The 12598-nt window shown below is 36.9% G+C and overlaps 1 protein-coding gene across 1 annotated transcript; it reads left to right on the forward strand.

Moving 5' to 3' along the window:
- Positions 1-4498: 4498 nt before the first annotated feature.
- Positions 4499-5317, forward strand: LOC113334574. Its single transcript, XM_026580800.1, has one exon. The coding sequence runs from the start codon at positions 4499-4501 to the stop codon at positions 5315-5317; it is 819 nt and encodes a 272-aa protein (XP_026436585.1).
- The last annotated feature ends 7281 nt before the right edge of the window (positions 5318-12598 follow it).

The raw sequence follows: 12598 nt of genomic DNA on the forward strand, positions 1-12598 counted from the left end.
ATGCATGATCCTCACTTTTATTTTCCTCAAACTCAAGATGGCTATGGAAGTGATGAATATCTTGAGCCAAACGTAGAATCCAATGACCTAGAAGAAGAGAATGAAGCTGCAAGTAATCAGGTAGACAACCTACGTGGTGAAGATTGTGATTTTTCCATACAAATGATCGATTTTGGTTGTTTTTTTTTTTCACTTTTGCTTCCCAGAGTCGGCAAGGTCGACGCTTGTCGATCGTGCCGACCTTAAGCGGCGGCGTGGTTTATATTTGAACAACGTGCCGACTTTTCATGAGCATTACCCGTGTCGGCAAGGTAGAAAATTTGAACCCTGTCGACTTCCAGTGTTTTTGCAACACAAGAGTCGTGATTTGAAAATGCTTACGTCGGCATTGCAGTGGATACGTAGACCCTGCCGACTATAGTTTGGTCGGCATTGTTTAATTTTTCTACCATGTCGGGTATTTTGTAGTCGGTATTGTTTTATATGTCGACCCTGACGACTTTGGTAATACATATCAACTAACTTTTGATGTTTTGTAGATTGTTGCATTGATATCGATGACGGATCAGCCTCAAGCTCACAATATTAGGGGTCCTGATACTTTCGCACATTATGCTAATGATTCGGAATGGGAGGAAAAAAACGACGCGGACAATTGGATTGTTGAGAAAGCAAAAGAGAAGATGTGTGTTCTAGTGAAAAATACCCAACAAAAAGATACGCGGTTTGAAATGGTATGCGAGTGTTATGGGTTTCCGGACGCAAGTCAGAAGAGAAAGGGTTATGTGTATGATAAGAAGACGACTAGGGTGTACAAGACGAAGTCAAAGAAGTGTGGATGCCCATTCAAGATTATATTTTGGAGGAACAAAGAAACCGATAACGTGTGGATAATGAATAGAGTTGATGTTGGTTGGCATAACCATAAAGATCCGGAAACTCTTGTTGGGCATTGTCAAGTTTCCAAGTTGAAACCGCACGAGTTCGAACAAGTAAGAACAAGTTGGGGAATTAAACCAAGCAAGCTCCTTAGCAAGTTCAAGAGGGATGACAAGAATAACCTCTCTTCATTGTCTACAATTTATGCGGCCAAGGCAACTATCAAAAGAATTGAATGGGATGGAAGAAAGGTGATGGAAGAATCACAATGGTTAGTACACAAATACAACTACACGGTGAGACCCCATGAGTCATCGGAGGGCTTGGTGGATCGGATTTTTCTTGCGCATCCCGATATGATTCAATTGGCGCGTTGCTTTTACCAAGTTTTGTTCATGGATTGTACTTATAAGACGAATAGGTACAACATGCCTTTGTTGAACATTGTAGGACAAACCTCGGATAAGCAATCGGTGGCATGGTGTTTTATGGACCGTGAGAAGGATGATAGCTATATTTGGGCATTGGAAAATTTGAAGCTTCTCTACCACGAAGACGAGACTCCCGGGGTTATAGTGACCGACAATGAGCAAGCAATAATGAACACCGTGAGGATAGTTTTTCCAAATGCACAAAATTTGCTTTGCACTTGGCATATACAATGCAATCTTAGAAAGAATTGTAGGAATCATATCAAAAAACCAGGCAAAGAAAGGCACTAAACGTGAAAAGGAGGAAGATGAACGCCTTAGTAAACTAAATAAAGAGGAGAGGGAGAAAGAGAAAAAGAAAGAAGACGAAGAATGGAAAGAAGGTGAGATCAAGTTTGGGTTATTCATGAAAGCGTGGGATAAGGCACTAAATCAGATGTTGATCCTGCCAATATTTCCTTATTGAATAATTTGGTTACTGCTAGAGGTAATTATGAAGTGGCTGCAAATAACTATAATACCTTTTTGAGAGATAAAGCCAGATTGAATTGGATTAAGGATGGTGATGTAAACTCCAAATTTTTTCATACTAGTATAAAAATGAGACAAGCTCAGAATACTATTTCTGAATTGGAGAATGACTTAGATGATATTATAACAACTCAACAGGGTATTTTAGAGGTTCTAATTGATTATTTCAAGAAGAAATTTGAATACCAATCAGTTCAGATTAATGAATCAATATTTGATGTTGTTTCTCATCTCATTTCTGAAGCTGAAAATACTTTCTTGGAAGAATGTCCAAATGAAGAGGAAATACAGAAGGCTATGTTTAATTTGAATGCTGATAGTGCACCAGGCCATGATGGTTCCACTGGAGTTTTTTATAGAGCAGCTTGGGATATTATTAAAGGCAACTTATTGAATGTTATTCAATTCTGCTGGAGGAATACCATAATACCAAGTGGTATGAATTCCAACTTTCTTGTCTTGATTCCTAAAATTAAAGGGGCTAAAACTGCTAAAAGCTTTAGACCAATTGGTCTTAGTAATTTTTGCTTTAAAATTATCACCAAGATTATTACTGAAAGGCTTACTAGCTATTTACGAAAACTTGTCTCTCAGCAACGATATGCCTTTATTAAAAATAGGAATATTCATGAGCAGATATTGTTAGCTTCTGAATTAGTGAATGAAATGTCAACTACTAGAAGAGGGGGTAATATAGGTCTCAAACTAGATATATCACAAGCCTATGACACTATGAGTTGGGAGTTCCTTAACATATCCTTAAAAAAGTTTGGTTTCTCAACTAAATTTTGTAACTGGGTCATGGTTCTTCTCCAATCTACTAAATTGTCTATTATGCTCAACGAAGGACCAATTGGTTTTTTTGGTGTTGGTAGAGGCCTTATACAGGGAGACCCGCTTTCTCCAATTCTTTTTATTCTTCCTCAAGATGTCCTTAGTAGGAAAATTCATCAATTAACCATGGAAGGAAAAATTCAACCAATGGTGGTGAGAAATGGTATTCATCCTACACATCTAATGTTTGCTGATGACATCTTCTTGTTTTGCAATGGAGGTAAGAAAAGCATTGAAAATTTGAAGTCACTTTTAATGGAATATCAAGCTGCTTCTGGCCAAGTTTTTCATGCTACAAAAAGCAAATGTTTTGTAGATGGTACTTCTGATTCAAGGAAAAGACAGATTGCAGAGTACTTTCAAATGGATCTTTCTTTCTTTCCTGACAAATATTTAGGAGTCTTTCTTGCTCAAGGGAAAATGAAATCAATTCATATTTGGTATTTGGTTGATTATATGCATCTTAGACTAGCTTCATGGAGTGGCAAGATCTTAAACTTTCAAGCTAGAATCACATTGGTAAATCATGTACTAAGTAGCATTCCTATTTATAATCTATCCATTTATGAATGGCCTAGAAAAGTTCTAGAAGCTTGTGAAAAAATTATTAGGAACTACTTATGGTCAGGCAATGCTGAAGAAAGAAAATGTATTACCTTAAAATGGGACAAGGTTTGAACTTCTAAAGAAGAAGGGGGTCTTGGTATTAGAAGGTTAGAAGATATGAACAAGGCTCTTTTAATGAAATTACTGTGGAAAATCCTTAACTGTTATGATGAATGGGCCAGTTTTTTTATTGCTAAGTATAAGGATAAACATGAAAAGTGAATAACTTATTAGAGCAAGTCTTATGGTGGAAGAATTCCATCTTCCATATGCCATGACACCTCAGCATTTGGAATAGATCATGAAAGCTCACGTGTAGTAATGGAAGATTTCCAAAACGCCAAAAGGAATAGCGCTTAAAGATATTTAAATTAGCATTCTGATTTTTTAATATTAAAAAATGAAAAACACGATATACAACTCACTCTTTTACTGTTTGAATGTAGACTATGCAGATTTTGTTTTTTGCGTCAAAGTCCTGGCAAATGAACATGTGACACATATTCCTTTTTACTGTTCATATGGATCCCAAATAGTAATTACTGCCTACTTTTTCGGCTATTTTGCTTGACCCACGAGATTTTCGAATTTTTAATACGGTTTTCGGAAATTTGAGCGCTATTCTCAAGCATGGTAGTAGCGTTTAACGCCAATTCGATTAGCGTTTTTGTCATGTAGTGCACTATTCTGAATAGCGTTTTACGCTAATTTGATTAGCACTCAAATGGATTTCCACGGGACCTTCCACAAAATCACGGAACACTGCTTGGATTTTTCATGGAAAACACCAATTTGGAAGCCACTAAACTTGACATTCCACAATTTTTCCACACTTGGAATAGCTTGGATTCCACCATAAGACTTGCTCTTACAGGAAATCCTCTGTGTGGAATGGCATTAAATGGGTCCTCCCAGATTTCATCGAAAATACTAGATGGATAGTTGGTAATGGTGCAAAAGTTTCCTTGTGGAATGATAAATGGATTTTTTATGAACCAATATGCAAACTGTTTCCTAATCATCCTTATATTGCTTTGCATCCTCTTTTGAAAGTTCAAGATTTAATTGTTGATAATCAGTGGTGTTTTCACGAAGATTTTCTTCAATGATTCAATATTGATCAATTACCTGTTCTGAAAGAAGGTCAAGACTTAATTATATGGTGTAACAGTCATTATGGGGTTTTTACTGTTTCTGATGCTATCAATAAAATTAGAATGCACCAGCCTAAGTTGCACTGGTATAAAAAAATCTGGAATCCTGCAGTGCTTCCTTCAACATCTGCTAATGTTTGGAAGATTGCTAGAAATGTGTGTGCAACAGAAGAGAATCTGAGGAAAAGGGGTTTTCAGATTGCTTCAAGATGCTACATTTGTCATGATGAAGAAGATAATATAGAGCATATCTTGTGGAAATGTGATTTCAGTACCAGCTTGTGGAATTGGCTCTCAGGTATCTTCTTATTTCCCGAACCAAATTCTTTTGAGGATGTGTTGAAAATGCATAAAAATTCTAGTCATGTGATTAAAGAGTTATGGGTTATCAGTTCTTATACAGTTATGGTTGAATTATGGTTCTTAAGAAATGCAATATATTATGATATTGAGAAGTCTGTGTTAACCAAAATTCAGTTAAGAATTGCTAGAAAAGTCCATGATTGTGAAGTTAGACTGAAAGGTGTTATGTGGGGAACTGACACTGAAAAATCAATCTTACAATTCTTTAATATCCAAGTCAGGAAAATGAGAAGAACCAGAATTATTGAAATACTCTTTTATCTGCCAAATGAGAATGAATTGTCATTATGTTGTGATGGGGCTTCTAGAGGGAATCCAGGCAGTGAAGGCTACGGCTTTGTAGTAAGGAATCATGTTGGAGCTTTCATTTTTGCAGAATCTGGTGGTTTGGGGATTACTACTAATTATGTATCAGAATTCATTTCTTGTATCAAGGCTTTAGAATGGGCAGTTGAGCATCTCTCCTTCAAGCTAGTTCTGCAATCTAATTCTAGTATGTGTGCAAAAACTTTACAATAGAACAAGATCCCTTGGTTTCTGCTGGCTAGATGGCAAAGAATTATGGCTAGCATTCACTCAATTACCTTCAAACATGCCTATAGAAAAATCAATTTCTCAGCTGATCACTTTGCTAAGACGGGGGCACATTTGCAGAAATGGCAGACTTTGAGTTTCAATGAAAAACCAAGCACTCTGCTAAGGCTTGAGTTCCCAGGGCAACCTTACTACAGATTTGTTTAGTTTTTGTTCTTTTTTCCTTAGCTTTATTTCTGTTCCCATTTTTTTAGTTCCTTTTTTGGTTTGTAATTTTAACTCTCTTATTTCTTAATAAAGCATTGGTTTTTGTTTTTTTTCTTAAAAAAAAAAAAAAGTGGGATAAGGTGGTTTGGTCGATGAGTGTTGCAAGATATGAGATAAACTTGAAGGAGTTCGAAGATGAGTGGGGGACTAATTACCCCAAAGTAGTGGAATATTGCAAGAAACAATGGTTGGAGCCACACAAATAGAGGTTTGTGTATGCTTTTACTTACGACTATAAACATTTCAAGCTTGAATCCATAAGTATGGTAGAGCAAGCTCATGGGAGACTAGAAGGTCTACGTTTCACAAGTCAAAATGGGATTGTGACGGTGCAACAGGCTATCCATGAGTACACTAATAATGATATCGACAAGATAAAAAAGAAATTCCAAGAAAGTAGCTTCCGTAAGTTGAAGGAGTTTAAGGAGGATGATTGGTTGCTTGTTGGTATACATAGAAACGTCTCGCATTGGGAAATACGTTTCATGATGAAACATCTCAAGTTGTATCAAAAGTATGATGACCCGAGCACTCCTTGTAAGTGTAGGATAATGAAGACTATCAGACTTTCATGTCGTCATATGCTTGGTAGGTATAAAACTCCCATTCCGATTGAAGATATAGATCCTTATTGGAAGAAACTATCTTTCAAACCAACTCCAAGAGAAGATCCCGATTGAATAATCCTCGAAAAGTACCCCAAGTTGAATAGGTTGGACAAACAAACAATTAAGCACAAGTTGATGCCAATTGTTTACCTTTTTATGGAAGAACTTAAAGAACCGGCGAAACAAGATCCTTGCGATAGACCACCTACCACAAAGACGAGGGCGGAAGAAAGGGAACAAATTAAAGAGTATTTGAGTACAAAATGCGATCCATCCGGACATGTTTATACGAAGGCGCAATATAAGGAGGAGCCGGCTAAAAAGAAAAGAGGTCTTCCGAGGAAATAAACAACTACACCAACGCTTTCAAACTTGAATCCAAATAGAACTTCACTTCTTGAGAGTCAAGCAAGTGTGGAATTTGTTGGAAAGAAAGGGGTCGACCAAGGAAGGATTCAACTACACCAACGGTATCAAACTTGTATCCAAATGGCACTCTACCTCTTGGGATTCAAGCAAGCCAATAAGATGTTGCGAAGAAAAGAGGTCGTCCAAGGAAGGATTCAACTACACCAACGGTCTCAAACTTGAATCCAAATGGCACTCTACCTCTTGAGAGTCAAGCAAGCGAAGGAGATGTTGCGAAGAAAAGAGGTCGTCCAAGGAAGGTAGTACAACCGGTATTGCAAGAGTATCGCGTACAACTCCCTCAAATTATTCAAGAGTTCATTATTGGTACCGACGACATCCCAAAGGATGGGAATTGTGGGTTTCACGTTGTATCGCAACAATTGGGACACCTAAGTGGAGCAGTTGAGTAGAATCTCACCCAATGCCAATACATAAGAAAGAAGATGGCCGCCCGACTAGAAAAAGACAAGGAGTTTCATATCTCAATGATGCTAGAAGGTTCGATGGATGACAAAGAAACGACTTTTAAAGAATTTCTTACTAGTGTTAAAGGCCCGGAGGGAAATCCACCGATCAAATGGGAGAATTGGATGAGAATACCATAGTGTGGCCATCTATTGGCGGATACGTGGTCATGCGTGGTACATTTTTTTAGTAAAGGACTATTTATAGCATTTGCACCGAAACATGCGGTTTGTGTAGAGCAACTCAAGCATAGAAGAATTGTTATGGCTTTGGTGGATAAAAATCATTTTATTGGTCTACAACTCAACAAGGAATGTCCATTACCTCCTCTTTGTAGGTTTAGTTTTTGGGAGAAGTTCATAAACAACAAAAGCAAGGAATGGATGAAACTTTATGAGGACAACATTCACCATTGGAATGCTTTAGATGAGTCTAGGGAATGTCCCATAGATTTGACTAAAGGAGGTTCAATAGATTTGAATGAACTCCCTCCAATATATTTGAGTGATGAGTGATTATGATTAGGGAATAATGAATCTTTTTGGAGTACTTTTGTAATCGCATTCGTGTTTTGTGTAATGTACTTTGGAATACTATAAATGAATGAAATGGATGTGATTTTTTGGTGTATACTCCATTGGTCGGCATTGTATTTATCACACGACCCTTCCGACTGTCCCAAAGTCGGCAGGTTATAAATTCGTCAGGTAGCCGGCTGCATTGCATGACAGCACGGGAAAAAATTCCTGCGACAGTCGGCAAGGTTGTTTCCCTCCTACAGTGCCGGATGATTTGTGGTCGGCATGGTTTATGAGGACAACCATGCCGATCAAAACAGAAAAAAGAAGTTGTTCCTGGATGTTCCTCACCCATTGTAGTCGGCTGGGTTCATGAGGAAAACCATGCCGACTATACGTACGCCAGCAGTGTTAATAGACTTCTACGTACCAACTGCTATGCAACCGACACACTTTGAATTTAGCATGATGCCGACTAACACTGAATACAAGGATTCTTAAAAACTTAAAAAACTTTTGAAACTTAATTAGAGCATACAAACCTTTAAAATTTAATTAGAGCATACAAACCTTAATTAAAGCATATACAAGTTAAAAACTTAACCTTAACACATTTGGGACATAGATAGTATCTTTTTCCGGTACACAATTTCTTAGAAGAGGTAATTAACTTCATCTTACCGTCGCAACATGGATCTGTGCATGGTAGAAGGTTGATTTTAGCAACTTCATCTTCATACGGAGCTAGGCGCTCATCTATCCAATAGAAAAACCCACAATAAATGCATTTTGAAGCATACGGCTGATATACATCTCCTACTGCAGATTTTATGAGAAATAAGAATCCCTTACAACCTTCAATAGTGCATTTGATTCCTTCAAAGGGAGAATCGTTTGCAAAATGACCACTTAGTGTACAAAGACTACAAATATTTGGTTGTGTTTCACTTGAAACTTCCATTTTTTATGCAAGGTTGAAGATGAAGTTGAGAATGTTTTTATAATAACAACACACCTAATGTCTTGATTTTGAAATTTATAGTCGTTGAGCATTCAATGGATTGTACTCTGTACCTAAAAAGTAATATTTTTATACTACTAACATTCAAGTCGACAAGGTCGAGATTTAAAACCATGCCGACTACATATCCCTGACATCACTATATCATATATCATGGGATGGTCGGCAAGGTCGAGCTTACAAACCATGCCGACTTTGTAAAACTCTAATATTTGTCTAAAACTGCACAAAAAAGAATAAGTTCTAAAGCAACTGAAACTGAAAATTAACAAAAGTCATGTAATACCCCGATATCCGGCAGCGGTTGGCCGAATGGAATATAAGTAATGGTTTGTCCCTTCCCATCACCGAGGCCTTTTCAGCACAGTTGTCTCTACAGTTGGCAGAAGACTCTACAGTTAAACGTGCTCGGGCGGGAGCAATGGGTGACCTCCCGGGAAGTTGCTGTCGGATAACCGCAGTGATGCCCCTTGAAAACCCCTCACTTCCGGATGACCGCAGTGGCTAAGTGGGGACAATATCGGTGGAGGGACGGGTCATTACAAATGGTATCAGAGCCGACGACGGGTCACCTGCCGAGGGTGGGAAGGTACGGTGGACGGGGGTCCAGGTGCTTGTCTCATGAGGGGTAGGGAACGTCGGAGATCCGGAAGCGGTTGACCGAATGGAATATAAGTAATGGTTTGTCCCTTCCTATCACCGAGGCCTTTTCAGCACAATTGGCTCTAGAGTTGGCATAAAACTCTACAGTTAAGCGTGCTCGGGCGGGAGAAATCCATGGATGGGTGACCTCCCGGGAAGTTTCTGTCAGATAACCACAATCCATGTTATTAAGACAAGAACATGTTTGTGAATGAAAACAAAATCCTTGACCAATATTTTTACTTGTTTGATTTGCTTGTTTACTTTTTCTTGTTTGCGTTTTAGTTTAGTTTATAGAATCAGAAAACCTCCTTGTTTCGCAATTAACAACCTAGAACTCTATGCAGTAACGATTATATCTTACCCTTACTTCAAAATAAATTATAAGTAGTGAGAAAGAACAATATTTGACGTGCAGACGACACATATCAAGTTTTTGCACCGCTGTCGGAGAGGCAGCGGGTTTTTATTTGTTTTTTGTTTTTATTTTATTTTAAATCTTTTGTTATTTTCTGGTTCTTAACCTAGTCTTGAAAATCTTGTTTCGGGTACTTGTTTCTCATGGACGGAGGATACTGGAACAATTAATACGACTTTCAACCTCAACAACATGATAACTACCAACCATACCTAGGGTATAATCAAAACCAATTTATTGGCTATGATCAATATCTGATGCCTTACGGTTATTCTCATACATGCCAACAAGGATGGGAGGATAGTTATGCTTGTAACAATTCCTCTAGTATTCCAGATTCTACTCTTTCCTTGTCAAACGAGCTTTACAAACAAATGAGCAATATATTTACAAAAAGATGTTTCCAACTTAAGAAAATGCACTGATTAATACAAAGACGAAAAGGACAATTTTGAGAAAGACCAATCTTTGGGGATTTTCGTTAATAATTGTGTAGTTAACTCAACTCTTGATCTTAATAATGATTCACTTATTCAGGATGAGTTTGAGATTACAAACACTAAATTCATTGACGACCAACCTCATGTTGACTATGAAAGTGACTATGATTATAAAGATACATCGCTTGACTAACTCATGGAGACATCTCCTAGGAGTGCACAATATAAGATATTTTTGTGTATAAACCTCATTGGTCAGAAGATGAATACGAGTATGACGACACTAGTGTACCTTACTCAAGATTTGATCTTAATAATGATCAAGAACCTATTCAAAAGGTAGAGCTTGAGGATGGTGAATGAGTGTTCTAAAGAATCTCCTGGCGACAAGATTTGAATCCACAACAAGGTTTGAGTATTACAACAAAGTAGATTATGTTGAGAATGAAACCGATTTGAGTAATATTATGGAAGACTCAATTGAGCTTACAAAATATTGTAATGTTGATGTTTATACCAGGACTTTGGTTAAGATAGAGACAGACGAAGAATGGTTGCAAAGTTTAATAGAGGACCACGATATACAAGAGGGGCAAGTCACTCTCCTAGAGCAGTTAAAGAATGAAGTGAAACAAATGATTATGATAGAAAAGATCTTCCTCACAATCGCTCTTTCTGATGTTTCCAAACCATGGAAATTAATAATTCTCTTGAATTTTTTAAGGATAAAAAGGATTCCTTAGTACAAGAGATTGTGCAAGGTTTTTATAACCCTTTGCATATCGATTTTTATCCTTTACCTCTTATTGATTTGAATATATGTGCTTCGAGAGTATTGTTGCGTGAGATTGCTTTTCGACATCCTCTATTTGAGATACTGAATTCTCTAATAATGCAGGTCCGCAAAAAAAAAACAACGTAAAAGTACCCAAAATATATATATTCTTTACACACTTCCAAATGTGGAAAACAATAGGTGTATGGGGAACTTTTGTCGGTCGGTAGCTTTATTTTTGTTTTATTGTACTAATGTTTGTGTGAAGATAGTGTTTGCAAAACATGTTCCATGGGGGGTCCCCAACTTTTCATATTTTTGGTGTGTATGGAGTTCACCTGCAAGTCGGTCTAGCGACTTTAAACCAAGCGCTGCATGGGAGGCAACCCATTGGTTTAGTATTTCTTGTCTTGTTTTAACTTATTTTCTTTCTTTTCTTATTTAGTTTTTTTTTCCTGATTTCTGATATCTTGTCACATATCATATTAGGATTTTCCACCTTGTTTTTCTTTGGATGACGATAAAATATAAAGTTTAAGTGTGGGGAAGTGGTTAACATTTATAATTCTTAGGTTTTCACTTTTAGGTAGAAATTTTTTCAACTTTTATAAATATTTGCATAAAACCCCTGACTTTTAGATATTTTAGAGTCACTAGTATACTTCTTGCTACGTTTACATATGAAGTTCTTACGCAGTAACTAAACCTAGACGTTTAGAGAACAACATTCAGGTTTCGTACTTGTTCGAGAGTAATTACTGGATTTGACTATGTCAGTGGAATATTAGGTGTAGATTGAATTTAATATTAGAGTTGTTGATCACTCATTAGTTGAGACTACCAATTGTTACATCAAACGAGGCACCGAACCTTCTATTATTTGTAGTTAACTAAAAATTATTCTCTAGAGTGTTTGTCATCGTATGCAAACTCCGGGTAGAATGATAAGATGCCCAACTTCGCACCAATTACAACACTATTTTGATTGCTTGAGTTTTATTTCTTCAATCACGAGGGAGCCATCAGAATTGCTAACTTACACCAGCTCTTGTAATCTTGTTTGCAATTAGCACCATCCATTATCTCTTTCGATAATAACAGTTCGATAGAAACACCATTATCATCAACAAACAGAGCATCACAAATTCGAAGGAAAGTTGAAGACGTTCAAGGTTTACAAGCAATGGTACAAGAAAGAGAAGATTTCAGATTCAAGTAAAGCAACAAAACAATGACCAAAATTATATATACAAGTTGAGGACTTATGTACAAGAGCAAAGAATACCAAAAAATGAGAGTTATTGAAGTTTATGATATCAAGATAATACAAGTTCTAAAGAATCAAGTGATAAAGTACTTCTCCCACGGCCGTAGTAGTTTCATTATTTTTATTTCTACTTTGTAGTTTATTTTTCTTGTCTCTAAAAAAAATAAAAACATGACAAAAAAAGAGAAGAAAAGGAAAAAAAAAAGGCAAGAGAAAGATTTTATTATTCTAGTTTGTATTCATTTAATAAAAACGTGGGGAAGGAGAAATACATGAAGAAGTTTGAAGCAACAAGGATTTGAGGAAAAAGGTTACAAATTATCAAGGTTTTACGAAGATCAAGAGTTCATCATCAACAGTTGAATACTAAAGACGAGGAAATTTCTATAGGATGGTTTGAGTGGTGTTAATTATAGATCAGACGATAAGGTAAG

The sequence above is a fragment of the Papaver somniferum genome, unplaced genomic scaffold (assembly GCF_003573695.1).
Source record: "Papaver somniferum cultivar HN1 unplaced genomic scaffold, ASM357369v1 unplaced-scaffold_137, whole genome shotgun sequence".
Classification (NCBI taxonomy): Eukaryota; Viridiplantae; Streptophyta; class Magnoliopsida; order Ranunculales; family Papaveraceae; genus Papaver; species Papaver somniferum.